This window comes from Diceros bicornis, chromosome 7 (assembly GCF_020826845.1).
Source record: "Diceros bicornis minor isolate mBicDic1 chromosome 7, mDicBic1.mat.cur, whole genome shotgun sequence".
NCBI classification, from domain to species: Eukaryota; Metazoa; Chordata; class Mammalia; order Perissodactyla; family Rhinocerotidae; genus Diceros; species Diceros bicornis.
The window spans coordinates 62,554,851-62,574,038 of record NC_080746.1 but is presented as its reverse complement, the minus strand read 5'-3'; the positions used below and the strand labels follow the sequence as shown (position 1 = coordinate 62,574,038).

The 19,188-nt window shown below is 40.1% G+C and overlaps 3 protein-coding genes and 1 pseudogene across 3 annotated transcripts in view; all 4 read right to left on the bottom strand.

The window, feature by feature from the left end:
- The window catches only part of LOC131408753 (E3 ubiquitin-protein ligase TRIM22-like), a 144,466-nt gene that overhangs the window by 69,282 nt on the left and 55,996 nt on the right, over positions 1-19,188 (bottom strand). The window lies entirely within an intron of this gene.
- LOC131408754 (tripartite motif-containing protein 5-like) overlaps positions 1-19,188 on the bottom strand; it is a 420,025-nt gene that overhangs the window by 376,715 nt on the left and 24,122 nt on the right. The window lies entirely within an intron of this gene.
- LOC131408771 (E3 ubiquitin-protein ligase TRIM22-like) lies at positions 84-4,334 on the bottom strand (annotated as a pseudogene).
- LOC131409084 (E3 ubiquitin-protein ligase TRIM22-like) overlaps positions 3,951-19,188 on the bottom strand; it is a 34,521-nt gene continuing 19,283 nt past the window's right edge. Inside the window, 5 exon segments of the mRNA XM_058546272.1 lie at positions 3,951-4,034; positions 6,291-6,521; positions 7,144-7,245; positions 7,914-8,278; positions 8,281-8,344. Of these exon segments, the coding sequence (XP_058402255.1) occupies positions 3,951-4,034; positions 6,291-6,521; positions 7,144-7,245; positions 7,914-8,278; positions 8,281-8,344 (846 nt within the window).

Sequence of the window (19,188 nt, the reverse complement as noted above, 5' to 3'; positions counted from 1 at the left end):
AATACAGTGGTATATCCAAGTGTTTCACCCAAAGCAAAAAGACTGAACACTAAAAGACTGTCTCTCATAAGGACAGCTGAGCCTAGACATGACCCTGTCTAGAGCACAGATGATGAAAATTCATACTCTCTGCAGTGGGGTTTTGGGATGTGAAAAACAAGACGTCAGTAGAGCCAATTATCATTTTATTGAAGCAAAACCAAAGTAAAACAAACTCTTCCACGGACATAGACTTTGCTTAGATTTTTTAAGTAAAAATAACAAATATTTATTCTCACTTATGAGACACTTTGAAAAGTGCTTTACATTTAATAAAATTTAGTCTCTCAATGTGATCCTAGGAATTGGGTGCAATCTTTAACATCAATTTTTAGTTTAAGAAAACGTGAAGAAAGAAATGTTAAGTAACTTATTCAAGTTTATACAGCTTGTAAGTGAAGAAATCAGATATGACTTCAGAAACTCTGAGCACCAAAAATTGACTCTGTAAATATTTTATTTATGCACTTCTCCTTTAACTCTGTGATATATATGGGGAGCCACTGGTATAGCAAAGCACTCCAAAGGACTCACTAATTAGGGACACATTCCTGTGTACCATCCTGAATAACAAGCATGAGGCTGATGAGTTTTCTTTTGCTAATTCTGTTAAGCAGCAGAGGGAACGAGGAAGAAGAGAATATCAGAGAATGTACAGCAATACCGTTCTTTCTATAGGAGGGATTAGATGTGTTTCCCTTGTAAATACAAAAAAAATAAGCATTCTCTGCTAATGAAAACAAGACATCAAGAAGAGAAGATTCAAGCCTTCACTGTATAGTAGACAAGCATAAAAGATTGTTGCGGGTTGAGTTGTGTTCCCTCAAATTCATATGTTGTAGTCCTAACCCCTAATACTTCAGAATGTGACTTTGTTTGGATATAGGGTCTTTCCAGAGGTAATTAAATTAAAATGTTGTCATTACGGTGGACCCCACTCCAACATGACTGGTGTCCTTATCAAAAGGGAAAATTTAGTATAGAGCCATGTACAGTGAGAAGATGAAGTGAAGAGACATGGGAGAAGACAGCCATTTACAAGCCAAAGACAGAACTCGGGAACAAATCCCTTCCTCACGGACGTTAGAAAAAACCAACTTTGTTGACACCTTGATTTTGGACATTTAGACTCGAGAACTGCGAGACAATAACATTCTGTTGGTTACATCACCCAGTCTCTGGTACTTTGTTATGGCAGCCCTAGCTGACTAATACAAAGAAATTCTAAATAAAAAAAGAAGAGAGCCAGCCCTGATGGCCTAGTAGTTAAAGTTCTGCCTGCTCCACTTCAGTAGCCTGCATTCTGTTTCTGGGTGTGGAACCATACCACTCATCTGTCAGTAGATATGCTGTGGCCACAGCTCACATAGAAGAACTAGAAGGACCTATAGTTACAATATACAACAATGTACTGGGGCTCTGGGGAGGGAAAAAAAAAAGAGAGAGAGAGAAATATTGGTAACAGATATTAACTGAGGGCGAATCTTTTTCAGCATAAAAGAAGTGAAGAAAGAAAGGAAGAGGTGGTCATAATGGTGTAAATAATCTCAAATGCAGGAAATGAGCCCCACGATAAGGACACTAGCAGAAGTGGGTGAGGGAAACAGAAAGTTCAGGAGCTCAGTGGACACAATGTCACGAGAGCGGTCAGTTCCAAGCACTGAAATAAGGATAAACAGTCTGTGAAAAGTGACATTTAGAGAATTTGTAGATGAGCGACCCCATGGTTTGTGACACTGAAAAATGAGCCAGTGCCTGCTTCACAGTCTAGGAAAATCCAAATACAGTGAGAAGGAACAGCCATGGAAAGAGTCAAGACCTGGGGATCAGAGGTGGAAGAGTCCTCATCGGCATTGTACTCAGATTCATTCTGCAACCCTTTAACCCAGTAGCCATTTTGACGTCTGTATCTGGAGTAAATATTTGGGTGATGTACTTTTTGGCCAAAAATAAACTCAGAAATCTTATTTATATTGAAGTTACTTGATTCACAGTATACCCTCAGGATCCAGGCAATCTTCCTAGACACATCTACTTCACAATAATATTTCCCTGAGGAGGAACATTGGTGGCCGAAGACATAAAATGCAGAAAAATTACCTTAATGCATGTTAAGAACCACTAAAGCATACAAGTGTCACTTGTCTCTTATCTGCAGCTACAACAATATTCAAAAAGGCATTGACTAGTTTCAGCATCAAGTACACTGCAGGAAAAATTAGAGGGTCAGGTGAGGGATATAGAATGGGTGTGCCTTGTGACATTGTGAGGCACAATATTGGGAGTTGACTGGGAGGAACTAGTATGATGGATCAGAGATGAGTAGTGCACTTAATAACTGTTGTATGTATGCAGGTTTGGGGCGGAAGACATGATGCTATCATGGGACCTGGTAGTAACCACAACTTCTGAAAAGGGAGGAGAACATGGAGATTTGAAGACCCTGTAACTTCTTACCCCAGTGGCATTGGACTTCCGTCAGCTCTGAAATAACAAAAGTTGCAATGATGTTGTTAGAAGAAAAGGAGGAAACAATGATAACAATCCTCTCCCTAGGATGGAGACAGGGGAGCCCTGTGAGGCTATGAACTGGTGAATGAGAGGACAAAGCAGACAGCTGGCCATTCCCCCTTAGATCTGATCACATCTTCAGCATAGGATCTCTCTCTCCTTGTCAGGCTTACCTCCCCTCTTTTATTCTCATCTAGAAACAACATCCACTCCCCCATTTGGCTTGATACTACAAAAATCTCACACTCACACCATTCCCCTGGCTCTCCTCACCTTTAAAAACTTGGAGTTTCCTTATCAGATCAGAAGCTTGAGACTCTCCTTTGTTCCTTGGGAAATGTTTTTGGCTTCTGACCTTAGACTGCTGACTTTGGAGCCAGAAGAAAAATGTTCATGTCCACCTTAGAGTTATGCTCTGTGTGACCTTTGAAACGTCTTGACCTCTCAGAAGCATAGTTTCTTCCCTCCAATAAGAAATCATTAACCTCTACATCTCTACCTCCTAGAAATCATATGAAATTATATGAAATTATGGATTTAATAACACAAAATAAAACTTTGGTACTTTAAAACAAATAAATGTGTGGAAGAGTTTCTGCATGTATCTGGGTTCCCAGGGAGATGATCAGAAAATGCGATTGTAGAGACTAGTTCCTGGGTGTTTGACTGATATTAAGTGTGGGATTGCTGTCTGGAGAGACTAACATTTTCTAAGTATGCTCCCCAGCAGGGAGGTCCTCAGAATAATCTGAGGTTTCAGGTTCTCTGGGAACAATTACAAACACTTGGAAAAGAGGACATTATGGACACCAAACTAATAGTGGTTAATTTCATGTGTTTGGAAACAGTTTGATGCTCTGGGTAAATGTGCAAATTTAGACAAAAGAATGCTCCCTTTCCATTCTGGCTTCTAAAGTACGTGACCAAGATGGATGAATTGTTTGCACCATGGCCAAAAGATTCCCTGAGATACAAATCTGCTTTTGGAAATCTAAACAGAACCATATAAAAAGACTTGGTATTCTCTACTCTCAGGACAAAGTTTAAATATAAAGGACTTATCTCCAATTCTAGGTCCTTGGCAGATACAGAAGACACAATCTTCCCACACTAAGTCAAACAACTATGAAATATGGGAACGTAAGTGAGGTACAAACAAGGAGGGTGAAAAAAATGGATAAAGTCATAGGGGTCTGATGATGTAACACCTTATCCCTAATACTGCTATTGACCCAAAATCTGTGACTTCCACCGACCAATTCCCTACCATAGAATCTGGTCCATTCTCAAAAGTCAGAGAACACTCAAGCCATGATTTGTGAAAAGAAATATCAGGTAAATCTACATCCCAAATTTCCTGACCTGAGTGATGTTTTATTATCTTTGACCACCAGATAACTCTAATAGCTTTCAACCTCTTTTCGCAGCACAGAAGGACCATCTCTGGTCCCCATCACATACTTTTCCAAGATGCCATTCTCATCCTAGAGAGAAAAGAGAAAACACAAGTCAATTAATAATACACCCTTCTCACTTACAAAGCTTAATCACATTCCTACCACCAACTGATGTGGTGGGAATAGAGATGGCCCCAATATGAGAGCCAAAATGTAAAGAAAAGACCAAGGCCAATCATTCCAGAAGACTCTTGTAAGATTGTCACATATCCTAAAAGGTAGAAACAGCTTTGACCCTAATGCAAATACATCATAAGGCTTTCAGTATCTGGAGATGCGACATATTTAGGAAGAAAACAAGAAGTTCATAATTTTTTCCTGAAATACATAAGATCCCCATGAGATTATTTGAATAATTAATGGTACTTTTATTTGTTGAACAGAAATGTAAGAAGATATATTATTATTTGCCAAGCATTATGCTAGCATTTGGAGAGTCAAAAATGAGTAAATAATCATAATATTCCTCAAGAAGTTTACACAGCTTTTGCTGAGGGTACAGGCAAACAAATGTATTTATGGAGACATTTCTCCAGTTTCTCTCTTCTCATTTTATCCACTATCTGTAAGTGACCTCATCTACTCCCTTAAATTAAACACACATATGTGCAATTGATTTCTAACTTTATATTTTTACTCAATTTTCCCTCTTAAATGATGGTTAATATATTCAGTAATAAAGAAGAAACAGGATAAGTAACTTAGAAGGTCTAATAGGCAATTTACTATTCACCAATCAAATACCAAAAGCTAGATCAAAAGGAAAAATAAACAATTCAATAATAATAGTTAGATATTTCAGTAACTCATTCTCAATAACTGAGTGAACAGCTTGCATGTAAACTATCAAGGATATAGAAGACATGGACAACACTATCAACCAACTTAACCTAACTGACATCTGTAGACCATTTCACCTAATGAATGCAGAATATGCATTATCTGCATTCATATTTAGACAAATTTTCTGGACATTCAAACTTTAAGCTATAAAACAAGTGTCAATACACTTACAAGACTGAAATAAAATGCATGTTCTCTGATTACTGAGGCATTAAATTTGAAATCCACAGCAGATGAAAAAGTAAGAAATCATTGAATATTTTTAATTAAACAACACACTTTCAAATATCCCAAGGGTTAACAAAAAAATCCCAATGGAAATTTGAAAATAAGTTGAACTGAATGAAAATAAACACCAAATAATAAAAATGTATGGAATACAACTAAGGAAATGCATTTATATCATTAAACACTGTATCAGAAAAGAGGGTCTCAAATCAGTGATCTAAGTTCCACTTTAAAAAATAAACTACAAAAGAAACAGCAAACTAAACTCAACACACACATGTGTGCACACCTGCATACACACACATGCACACACAAATAAAGAAAACATTAAAGGTGACAGCATAAAAATATGATATAGAAAGGTCAAAAATAGATAAGATCGTGAAAGAATAAAGTTTGTTCTTATAAAATGTCAACAAAATTGACCAAACATAAATACACTCAATAAAACAAAAAAAAAAGAGAGAGAGAGGAAAAGCAAATCAGGAATAAAAGAGGGGATGTTACTGTTAGCGCTGTAGAAATTAAAGGGTTTACAAGGGATTATTACGATTAACTTTACATCTAAAATCAGACAATTTAGACAGAATGGAAAATTTCCTACAAAGACATACATTACCAAAAACTGACACAAGAACTGTAAAAATATCTAAATGAACCTAATAGAAATTTAAAAAAAATTATTTTAAACCTTTCCAAAAATAAAAGCCCAGAGTGAGATGGCTTCCCTAGTGAATTCTGTTGAATATTTAAAGGACACATCATACCAGTCTTCAAAAATTTTTCTTTCCAAAAACAGGAGAAGTAGGGGGAAATTTCAACTCATACTATGAGGAAAAAGAAAAAAAGCTCTTGCAATCCAAACTGCATTTTTTTTGTCTATGACTAAGTCATGAAGAAGTACCCAATAAATTCATGATATAGACCTCAGATAACAGGGACCTATAGAATATCACTGGACACAAGGGATGTTCTCTCCACAGTCAAATTTTTGCCCTACACTAGCTAAATGAATAAAAATGAGATTTTTCCCTTGTTATTCATGCATTCAATTATTCCTATAACCTTTGAAATCAACGCAGGGAAAGGGAAACTGCAGGGCTAAAGAAACCTTAGAGTCACCACCAGAAAGACCACTACAATACAGAGGAGAAGGAAACTAGTCTTCATTTTCTCAAATCTCAGTAGCTGGGACTTCTTCACATGTCTTACGTGTAACATCTCCATCGTTGACCCCTGCAATGGATGCTCAACATCTGAAATGAGAGCTCTCACCAACTGGCTTTGCTGGACCAGATCATTCTCAGCATCAGCCGGGTTGTGTAGACGATCTGCTTCCTTATTCTTCAGGTTTAGCAGCTCCTTCTGCTCCTCACAGTCCAGGACACCTCTCGTTTGATTAAACTCTGCCTGGACACGTTGTGCCTCATTTTGTATTTGATTCTTCAGGAATGAGAAAGAGAGAGAGGTACTCAGGATCTCAGGTAGAGACTGGGAGCAAGATAAAAGAACTATTCTATTAGGGAAGTTCTCTCAGGGAAGCGAGACAGAAGCAGGGGAGCGATTCTTGGGGAAGCTGACTTTTCCTATTATTTTCTCCTTAAATCTGCGTTATTGAGACCAATTCTGAGTTAAATTGGATACCTGGGTGTGGCTCAGCTTTCACACAGCCTTCCAGGTCCACAACAATCAAGTCTTCTAGCGTTACCCCTGACACCCACCCCTACCCTCTGCCAAAAGTTAAACACTTAGGATAGAGCCAGGAGTCATTGCCAAATATCTTCCCCCAGGAGAGTCAAAGTCTCTACAACAAGACGGGGAAAAGAACACAAAATTCACTAGCCATCTTCATCAGAGACTCCACCTATGTGAATACCTCCCTCCAACTGTCTGTGTTCATTTGTGACATGTTCACTTTTCACCCCACACTCCTATCAGGTAAAGCATAAAGAAGAGGACTAATCAAATGACTTCAGGGAACAAAGAGGAAGGGAGCTCCTTGAGACGAACACCTGGGCCCCTGACACATTTCACTCTAACTCCCTCAGCAAGTGTCTCTTCCTACCTTCCAGGAAATTCTCTTTTCTCTGACATCGGCTTCCAACTTCTCAGCTTCCTGCTGCTCCTTTCTCAGCCTCTCCAGAGCTGCCTGGAGCTTCTCCTGGGAGAAAGTAATCAAACCAGAGTCAAGAAAGCACTGGGCTTTTTCAGAGTCAGAATAGAGGATAAATGGGGAAGAAATTAAGCTAATCTCTGGAAAGACTAGAGTTTACAGAAAATGTAGGAACAGCAATGAGAATCTATCCCTTGAAGAAAACCTGAGGTGGTGAGTTTGTTCTTTAAGACTCAGGTGACAGAAGTCAGCGTCCTCTCCAAAGGGTGATTCTATTTCAGAGAATTTCTCTGACCAGCTAAGAGATTAGGGTAGAGAGAAGGATTAGCTCCAAAGACTGATTCTCTTTCTCCTAGAAGAAGAAAGCTGATCCTGCGGCAAGGAAAGAACTTACATCTCAATTCCCCCAGCTCCCCAGTTAACCCTCATGTTCAAAGAGGTAATGAGAGTTTTTCTTGCACACCAAGTCTCCACTAACTAGCGCAAAGTACAAAAATATCTACTTCTGGCTAAGAGTCTGTACTGTAGGCTTATATTTTTCTAATTGGATGGAATGCACAGAAATGTCCTTCAGGCCTCAGAAGGCAAGCACAGGAAGAAAAGAGATCACAGGGCCCGAATGATATGGTTCAAGGTAATTAAAGTACAATGTAAAGTGCAGATTTTTCATCAACTGTTATTTTCTGCCCTGTCTTTTCTCCATCCTAGTCTCTTAGCTGGTACTCCTGGGCAGTCTTATCCATGAGGAATGTGTGGTAACCATGATGCTCCTGAAACCACTTGCAAAGCAAGTAAATGACCTTCCCATCCTCTTTACAGAAGAGCAGGAGTTTCTCTTCATGGTGCAGACAGAGATCTCTCTTCTGCTCCTCCTCTGGGCTCAACTTGGCCTCCCTGAGCTCCACTATGTAGTCCACATGCTGATTATGTCACAGGTTCCCAACCTGGTAGGTGATTCTGCACACAGGGCAGCTGCTCTCTCCTTGCTGGTTGATCTTGGACTCCTTGTGGTTTGCAGTGATGCAGGCTTGGCAGAAGCTGTGGCCACAGTCTAGGCTCAGGGGTTCTGTCAGGAGCTGCAGGCAGATGGTGCGGTCACCTCCTCCTTTATGTTCACCAGGATTCCTGAAGCCATCACAGCTGCTCCCTCGTCCTACCTGTCCTGACTTAGGCTTCTCTTGCTCACAGATCCCTGCATGATTGGGTAGGTAAAAGGGGACAGAATAAGAAAAGTAGAAATAAAATGATATTCTGGTGTAGAAGTCAAGGACGAGCCAAGATGAAAATATTGAAGAACAGAAAAGAAAAGGTGGAGAAACAAGGAAAGGAGCTTGGTGACCTGGTAAAAAAGACTTTTCATACAAATTTCATACACTCACTCACAGTTCATGTCACATGACAAATCCCATTCTTACTGGTGCAATTATTGATATTTTTCTTTACTTTCACTGAATGAAAGGTGTTCTGAGACCATTTCTACGGGGATCCTTAACTGACCCACTATCTATTGCTTGTTCTTTCATATGCCAAAAACACATGCTCAATGTTAGAAGCTCCAAACCACTTTGCCTCTGGCCCATTATTATACCTGCTCTTCTCTCAGCATGTAATACTGCCCCTGATATCAGTTTTACTCACTCTTATCCTTAAGTGAACTTTCTCCATACATGTTCTCATGTCAGAAAGACCTGCTCTGACAAACTTATTCGTAGTGTAACCACTGCCATCACTTGCTGTACATTTTTGATGATTTCTCTTATTATCATGTGAAAATGTGTATGTGATAAGAGCAAACACTTTATCAGATGTTTTAATAGAGATGATAAGTGACTTACAATGATTATTTATCTTTAATACACAGAGTTGGGATAAACCTAATGTTTCAGGTCCTCCTTCAGAGGTTTGTCTCCTCCTACTGCACAGAATTATTCAAAGACAAACAGAGGAAACTTTGTGGACTCAGTTAACTCCCAGAGCAATAGGGCCTATGGAAGTGAAGAGAACCAGAGGAGCTGGGAGATTCTAGGGAGTCTTTTGTTTTTAAACGGAGAGATTTTAACTTGACCTGGAAACATGCCAAGGATGTTGATAGGAGCCTAAATGTGTGAGTGTGGATGGTAGAAAGGGAGATGGTATGGATATGCTCATAGGATCACACACGTCAGACCTGGAAAAAATAGAAAAACAGATGTGATACCGGCTCAAGACAAGGTTGACATAAGGGAAGCCATATTGTAGAAAAGAAAAACTCTAATGTAACTTTGAATGACCTCTGACAAACCAACCCAGCTGGATATATACCCTCCAGAAGATCTAACTGCTCTGTAGATTTTACGACCCCTGCTTGTGCATGTACCCCCCAGCTGTGATAAGATGATAACTTTGTTTCTTTGAGTTCCTTAGGAATGTGATGACCCACGAACAGAGAGTCTATACTTATAGCCATCATCAGCGAAAACTGAAAGATCTGATGTGGCACTCACAGTCTGTAACACAAGGTCAACATTCCTAATCCCCTCCCCAATAACCCAATGGCCTATATACCTGCTATAAGGTTTCATGCCCCCTTAAGATGGTTCTTTTGAGGAAGTAGAGTCAAGATGGCAGCGTAAGCAGACTCGGAACTCACCTCCTCCCGTGGACACAGCCAATTTACAATTTACTTGTGAAAAATTACCCCTGAGACAGAACTGAAAACTGGATAAGAGGAACTCCTGCAACAAGGGACAACCCTAACTGAGGTGGAAGAGGCAGAGACTCCCTTCTGGAGAGGAAAAACGCCGCCTTCACAAGCCGCCAGCTTCACGGCCTCCGGGAGCAGCACACAGGTACGCAGCCTCCCTGGAGGCACGGGGCCCTGAGCCCGGGACCGCCCCCGCTGTGGGCATTTTGTGGACCCAGCAAAATCGAGACCAGCGGCATAATATCTGATTTTGCTTGCTACTAAAGCATTGGGGAGTACCCCCAGAAAACCCGGTTCACAAAGAAACTAAAACTGGCTCTTAAAGGGCCCACGCGCAAACTCACACGATTCAGAAAGCACCCTAAAATCACCAGAAAGAAAGGTGCACAGTGCTTTGGTGACAAGAGACTCACCTAATAGGCCCTGAGTGCATCTCAGTGAGGGGTGAGACCTCTCCAGGGACTGGGACATTGGCGGCGGCCATTGTTGTGGCCTGGTGTGAGCATGCTGACACAGATGCCATTGGAGTTCTCCCTGAGGCCTGCTAGCCCAGGGTCTGCCCCACCCACTAGAGTACCGATTTAATCCAGCTCAGCCAGGGCAGGCAGCCCACCCTAGAGACTGGCCCCACCCAACAACAAGCCCTCAGGCAACTTGTGGGCCTGCATAGATTGGTGACTGGATTCTCTGCAGCCTGGCAACTGAGCCAACTTGAGCGGGGCAGGGTGTGCACAAGGAGCGGGTGGAGAGTGTGGGGCGGTGGTGGAGTGTGTGGGGCTCCCGCCAAGGAGAGACTGGGTCCGCTTGGGGAGGTCGGGGCGCTCACTCGGGGCAGGACTATGTTGACTGTGTGTGTGGACCTGTGGGCGGCAGGGCTCGTCAGCTGCAGAATACTTGAGCTTCTCAAAGACCCACATAGAAGGTTTGCCCCACCTTCCAAAGCCTGAAACAATTGGGTGCTCCTGTGCCTGAGGCCGGCCCAACCCAGCTGCAATCCTCAGAGAGCTGACAAGAGACCTAGTAGGCTAGAGGCTTACAGCAATTGTAAGGCCCTAAGCCTAACAACCTGCCACGCTGGGGGCCTACTCACTTAAAAGAAATACTGCAACACAAATGTGGTATTAGAACTTGCAGCCAACTGTGCTGGGGCTCCCCACACCTGATAAAGAGACTGAAGGTCCCACAACAACTACAAGCAGCTGAGCATTACAACAGCTGGCCAGGAGCATAACTCAGCCTCCCTGGGCGCCTACAGGGAGCGCAAACAGGCCACAACAGAAGGACACACGTAGCCCACATAGGGGTCACCCCTGGAACATTGAGAACTGAGGGAAGCAGACTGGAAGCCTCCTAAGGCATCACTTACATAAGGTCACCTATCCAAGAGCAGTAGACGTAGCTGACCTACCTAATACGTAGACACAAGCACAGGGAAAGAGGCAAAATGAGGAGGCAAAAGAATACATACCAAATAAGGGAACAGGACAAAACCCCAGAAAAGGAACTAAGTGAAACAGAAATGAGCAACCTACCCGACAGAGAGTTCGAACTAAGAGTGTTAAGGATGCTCACTGATCTGGGGAGAAGAATAGATGAACTCAGTGAGAATGTCAACAAAGAAATGGAAGATATAAAAAAGAACCAATCAGAAATGAAGAATACAATACTGGAAATGAAAAATTCATTAGAGGGACTCAAAAGCAGAGTAGAGGATACAGAAGAATGGATCTGTGAGCTGGAGGAAAGACTAGAAGAAATTACCCAAGGTGAACAGTTAAAAGAGAAAAGAATTAAAAAGTGAGGACAGGGCCGGCCCTGTGGCTTAGCGGTTAAGTGAGTGCGCTCAGCTGCTGGCGCCCCGGGTTCGGATCCCAGGTGCGCACCGACGCATGGCTTCTCGGGCCATGCTGAGGCCGTGTCCCACATATAGCAACTAGAAGGATGTGCAGCTATGACATACAACTATCTACTGGGGCTTTGGGGGGAAAATAAAATAAAATAAAAGTTTAAAAAAATAAATAAATAAAAAAATAAAAAGTGAGGACAGTCTAAGTGACCTCTGGGACAACATCAAGCACACTAACATCTGTGTTATAGGTGTCCCGGAAGGAGAAGACCGAGACAAGGGGGCAGAGAATCTATTTCAAGAAATAATAGATGAAAACTTCCCTAACCTAAAGAAGGAAACAGACACCCAGATACAGGAAGCACAGAGAGCCCCAAACAAGATAAACCCAAAGAGGCCCACACCAAGACACATCATAATCAAAATGTCCAGAATTAAAGATAAAGAGAGAATCCTAAAAGCCGCAAGAGAATATCAAGTTACATACAAAGGAAACCCCATAAGGCTATCAGCTGACTTCTCAGCAGAAACCTTACAGGCTAGAAGAGAATGGCATGATATATTTAAAGTGCTAAAAGGAAAAAAAACTTACAGCCAAGAATACTCTACCCAGCAAGGTTATCATTCAAAATGGAAGGAGAGATCAAAATTTTCCCAGATAAGCAAAAATTGAAGGAGTTTGTCACCAAGAAACCAGTGCTACAAGAAATGTTAAAGGGACTGATTTAAGGGGAAAAGAGAAGACCACAAATAGGAAAAATTATCTATTTCCATGATAAGAACATAATGGATACAAATGCACAAAAAAGAGGTTAGATATGATATCAAAAACATAAAAGGAGGGAGGAGGGGAGTTAAAGAGTACAGCTTTCAGACAGAAGCCAAACTAAAGTGGCCATCAATTCTGTATAGAAGAAGAAAGGAACAGAGAAGGACTACTAAAACACTGAGAAAAAAAATAAAAGTTAAAAAATGGCAGTAAGTACATACTTATCAATAGCTACTTTAAACGTCTATGGACTAAATGCTCCAATTAAAAGGCATAGGGTGGCTGACTGGATAAAAAAAAGACACATATATATGCTGCATACAAGAGACACACTTCAGACCTAAAGACACTCACAAACTGAAAGTGAAGGGATGGCAAAAGATACTCCATGCAAATGGCAATGGAAAGAAAGCTGAGGTAGCAGTACTCATATCAGACAAAATAGACTTTAAAACAAGAACTGTAAAAAGAGACAAAGAAGGTCACTACATAATGATCAAGGGACCAATCCAACAAGAGGATATAACACTTGTAAATATCTACGCACCCAATGTAGGTGCACCTAAATATATAAAGCAATTATTAATATACATAAAAACAGAAATAGACAGTAACACAATAATAGTAGGGGACTTTAACACTCCACTTACACCAACGGATAGGTCATCCAAACAGAAGACCAATAAGGAAACATTAGCCTTAAACGACACACTAGAACAGATGGACCTAGTAGATATATACAGAGCATTACCTCCAAAAACCGAAGAATACACGTTCTTTTCAAATGCACATGGAACATTCTCCAGGATTGATCACATATTAGTCCACAAAACAATTCTTCATAAATTTAAGAAGATTGAAATAATACCAAGCATCTTTTCTGACCACAACAGTATGAAACTAGAAATCAACTATAGGAAAAAAATCAGAAAAGCCACAAATACGTGGAGATTAAACAAAATGCTACTGAACAACGACTGGGTTAATGAAGAAATCAAAGAATAAATCAAAAAATACCTGGAGACAAATGAAAATGAAAATACGACATGCCAGAATTTATGGGATACAGCAAAAGCGGTTCTAAGAGGGAAGTTTATAGCGATACAGGCCTATCTCAACAAACAAGAAAAATCTCAAATAAACAATCCAACAATGCACCTAAAGGAACTGGAAAAAGAAGAACAAACAAAGTCCAAAATCAGTAGAAGGGAAATAATAAAAATCAGAGCAGAAATAAATGAAATAGAGACCAAAAAAACAACAGAAAAAACTAATAAAACCAAGAGCTGGTTCTTTGAAAAGATCAACAAAATTGACAAACCTTTAGCTAGACTCACCAAGAAAAAAAGAGAGAAGGCACAAATAAGTAAAATCAGAAATGAGAGAGGAGAAATTACAACAGACACCTCAGAAATACAAAAGATTATCAGAGAATACTATGAAAAGCTATATGCCAACCAATTAGACAATCTGGAAGAAATGGATAAATTCTTAGAATCATACAACCTTCCAAAACTGGATCAAGAAGAAGTAGAGAATTTGAATAGACCAATCACCAGCAAGGAGATCGAAACAGCAATCAGAAACCTCCCCAAAAATAAAAGTCCAGGACCAGATGGCTTCCCTGGTGAATTCTACCAAACATTCAAAGAAGACTTAATACCTATCCTTCTCAAACTCTTCCAAAAAATTGAGGAGGGGGGAAGCTCCCTAACTCATTCTATGAAGCTGACATTACCCTGATACCAAAACCAGACAAGGACAACACAAAAAAAGAAAATTACAGGCCAATAGCACTAAAGAACATCGATGCAAAAATCCTCAACAAAATACTAGCAAATCGCATACAACAATACGTTAAAAAGATTATACACCATGATCAAGTGGGATTTATTCCAGGGATGCAGGGATGGTTTAACATTCGAAAATCAATCAACGTGATATACCACATTAATGAAATGAAGATTAAAAATCACATGATCATCTCAATAGATGCAGAGAAAGCATTTGACAAGATACAGCATCCATTTATGATAAAAACTCTGAAAAAATGGGTATAGAAGGAAAGTACCTCAACATAATAAAGACCATATATGACAAACCCACAGCTAATATCATCCACAATGGTGAAAAACTGAAAGCTATCCCTCTAAGAACAGAAACCAGACAAGGATGCCCACTGTCACCACTCCTATTTAACATAGTACTGGAAGTCCTAGCCAGAGCAATCAGACAAGAGAAAGAAATAAAAGGGATCCAAATTGGAAAGGAAGAAGTGAAACTATCACTATTTGCAGATGACATGATTTTATATATAGAAAACCCTAAAGAATCCACCAGAAAACTTTTAGAAGTAATAAACGAATATGGTCAAGTTGCAGGATACAAAATCAACATACAAAAATCAGTTGCATTTCTGTACACTAACAACGAAGTAGCAGAAAGAGAAATTAAGAATACCATCCCATTTACAATTGCAAGAAAAAGAATAAAATACCTAGGAATAAACTTAACCAAAGAGGTGAAAGATCTGTACACCAAAAACTATAAAACATTTCTTAAAGAAATTGAGGAAGACACAAAGAAATGGAAAGATATTCCGTGCTCTTGGAATGGAAGAATTAACACAGTTAAGATGTCCATACTTCCTAAAGCCATCTATAGATTCAATGCAATCCCTATCAAAGTTCCAACAATATTTTTCACAGAAATAGAACAAAGAATCCTAAAATTTATATGGAACAACAAAAGACCCCGAATAGCTAAAGGAATCCTGAGAAAAAAGAACAAAGCTGGAGGTATCACACTCCCTGATTTCAAAATATACTACAAAGCTATAGTAACCAAAACAGCATGGTACTGGCACAAAAACAGACACATAGATCAATGGAATAGAATCGAAAGCCTAGAAATAAACCCACACATCTATGGACAGCTAATCTTTGACAAAGGAGCCAAGAACATACAATGGGGAAAAGAAAGTCTCTTCAACAAATGGTGTTGGGAAAACTGGATAGCCATATGCAAAAAAATGAAAGTAGACCCTTACCTTACACCATACACAAAAATTAACTCCAAATGGATTAAAGACTTGAATGTAAGACCTGAAACTGTGAAACTTCTGGAAGAAAACATAGGCAGTATGCTCTTCGACATCGTTCTTAGCAACATCTTTTCAAACACCATGTCTGACCGGGCAAGAGAAACAATAGAAAAAATAAACAAATGGGACTACATCAAACTAAAAAGCTTCTACACAGCAAAGGAAACCATCAACAAAACGAAAAGACAACCTAACAATTGGGAGAAGATATTTGCAAACCATACTTCTGATAAGGGCTTAATCTCCAAAATATATAAAGAACTCATGCATCTCACCAACAAAAAAACTACCAACCCAATAAAAAAATGGGCAAAAGACCTGAACAGACATTTCTCCAAAGATATACAGATGGCCAACAGAGACATGAAAAGATGTTCAAAATCATTAACTATCAGGGAAATGCAAATCAAAAGTACAATGAGATATCACCTCACGCCCATCAGAATGGTTATAATTAACAAGACAGGAAACAATATGTGTTGGAGAGGATGTGGAGAGAAGGGAACTCTCATACACTGCTGGTGGGAGTGCAAACTGGTGCAGCCACTATGGAAAACAGTATGGAGATTCCTCAAAAAATCAAGGATACAACATATGGATAGAACCATATGATCCAGCTATTCCACTGTTGGGTATTTACCCAAAGAACTTGAAAACACCAATTTGTAAAGGTACATGCACCCCTGTGTTCATTGCAGCATTATTCACAATAGCCAAGACTTGGATGCAACCTAAGTGCCCATCAAGGGACGAATGGATAAAGAAGATGTGGTATATATACACAATGGAATACTACTCAGCCATAAGAAATGATGAAATCCAGCCATTTGTGACAACATGGATGGACATTGAGGGTGTTATGCAAAGTGAAATAAGTCAGATGGAGAAGGTCAAATACCATATGATTTCCTTCATTAAGTAGTAGATAATAACAGCAATAAACAAACACATAGGGACCGAGATTGGATTGGTGGTTACCAGAGGGGAAGGGGGGAGGGAGGAGGGTGAAAGGGATAATTCCGTACATGTGTGTGGTGATGGGTTGTAATTAGTATTTTGGTGGTGAATATGATGTAATCTATGCAGAAATAGAAGTACAATGATGTACACCTGAAATTTTTACAATGTTATAAACCAATGTTACTGCAATAAACAAAAAATTAAAAAAAAAAAAAAGATGGTTCTTTTGAGCATGCGTCGGCCATCTTCCCTCTTGCTAGCAAGCTGTAATAGAAAAGTCCTTTTTCTCCTACCACCTTGTCTCTTGAATATCGGCGTGTCTTGCAGCAAGCAGAAGGCCCCAAGTTGGACAGTAACAAATTATCATTGATGATTCATTATGCTACGTTATTTAGCTCTGCATGTGGACTGTGAAATGCTAGATGGATCCAGAGTGGAATTGGGAAGATCAGTTAGGATACATTCCGAATTGTTCAAGGGAGAAATGATGATAGCTCAAGGGACAAGGTGATGAAGGAAATGGAGAGCTACAGATGAAAGTAAGAGATAAGATGAGGTAGAAGGATGGGACTGGGGCTTAGATTGGATATGTGGGAACAAAGAGTGAACATCAGGCCTGAACTCTTTCATCTTGTAAAGATGCTATTGGCTTACTCTTCTCCTAGTAAGTTTTTTTTTTTTTTTTTCCCCTGGGAAACCTACTGCATTACATTAAAGTAGAAGTTCAGCTGCCTTGACGGTAAAAATGTCCTGATGTGTAAATTGCGTTTGTACTGGGAAGTCTTTTTGTAGACCTTAAATTCTAGTTGGTAAGCACAGACCTCATAATCACAAGCAGAATGTGACTCTTATAATCAAATATGTCTCTTTTAAGCCCCTGGAAGCTATGCTCACGGACTTTCACAAGGTAATCAGTCCTTCGTAGTCCTAACTTATCTAACCTATGGTAGTTTCACACACATCCTCCTGGTCTGGCTTTAAACCATTAGGATTCAAAGATCCCTGGGAATTTCTAACTCTGAAAAATCGAGGAGTCTCATTGTATTTAGCAAGGTGCACTTCAAAATTATAGAAGGGGTAGGAGATGTGGGTAAATTCAGCTTGGAGAAATTGTGGTCACTCCATCAAACAAACAAAGTGTTTCACTTCCTCAAACCTCACTTCTCTTAAGACCGCCCCTCCCCTAGACTGCACTTCAATCAGCACTCTCAGCAGGGAGCCTGCAAGCTGGGTCCCCCACCCTGTTTAGACCAGCTTCCTGAAGGGAATTTAACTCACCAAGCAAATTCTGTTTTTTCCTCTAAAATCTCCCAACCTCTACTCAACTTACCTTCAGACACCAATGGAGAAGCTGTGATTCCTTGGAGATGAGTGAAGGCAGGCCAGGTGTAGGCATGGTCAGTATTCATTCACCAAAGCAGCTTCCTGATCTTCAGAAAGAGATCCAGAGGAGCCAAGTGAAACTGAAAATGGTGGGGGAAGGGGGAGCAGAAAAGGAGAAGAGAAACTATGGACCAATGGGAGGTCTCTATGTCAGACCCCTGGGAAATGAGTAGGCTTTTGTGCCTGGGGCAGATGGACCAGTGACTACATTCTTATCTCTGTTTCAGTTCTAGTTCTGGAAGCTGTTTCATGGCTCTTCAAGGTAATTCATCCTTTGGAGCACTAGGCTTACCTAGGCTATGGAATTTCACACACACCCACCTTGTCTTTTTCCTTAAAAATGAGCTGTCACAAGGAAGGAATAAAGGACCTCCTTTGCTACAGTGAGGACCCACACTGAAGGCTCACCTGACGCAATCATACCAGCTCTTGCTTGTCCTGCATCCACCAGCTAAGCTGAGGGAACCTGGCCAGTGTGTGTTCTATTAGGTCATATTAGAGGGAATGACTTTCCCAGTCTGAAATTACAAAAAGTTTATGTATTCTTTTAACTACCTGATATGAATTCTTTCTTCATATGACATTTTTGGAGATTAACTGGGAAAATGATATTTTATGTATACATATATATTTATATACATAATGTCAATGCAAATAATCCATAAGCAATCTATAAATCAAAATTGAGGTGAGTTTATTATGAGCCAACTCTGAGGACCATATAGCCTAGGAGAGTCCTTTCACAAAGGAATGGAGCACTCCAAAGAGTGGAGGTGTACTGAGTAGGTATATACCATCAAAGAGCATATATCACATATGATTGAAATGTCCCTTTTACAATAATCATGAGATTGCTTTGATGGCACAGCAATTCAAAGCAGGTCTGTGGTCTCGAAGTGGTTGTCACAAGGTGAGTGCATCAAGTCAGCAATCAATCCTTAGTTTAGAGAGAGATGCTTAGCCTTGAGGAAATGGGGATGTGGGGGAAGTTACATCCTTATTTTTAAGGGCATTGTTCTTATCTTTGGGACATAGTAATTACTTAAAGCAATATACAATGCCTGCTCAACAGCAATGTCAGGCCCTTTTGGAAAAAAAAATTCAGGTCGAATTAGTTTTATACTAAATGGCTTCCTCATATATATGCGTGTGTGTGTAAGTATGAGTGTGTATGTATATACTATTCCTGGGCCAAGTACTTTCTTTTTCAGTCCCTTGGGAGAAGTTATTACCCCTGTAAATCTTGATGTGGG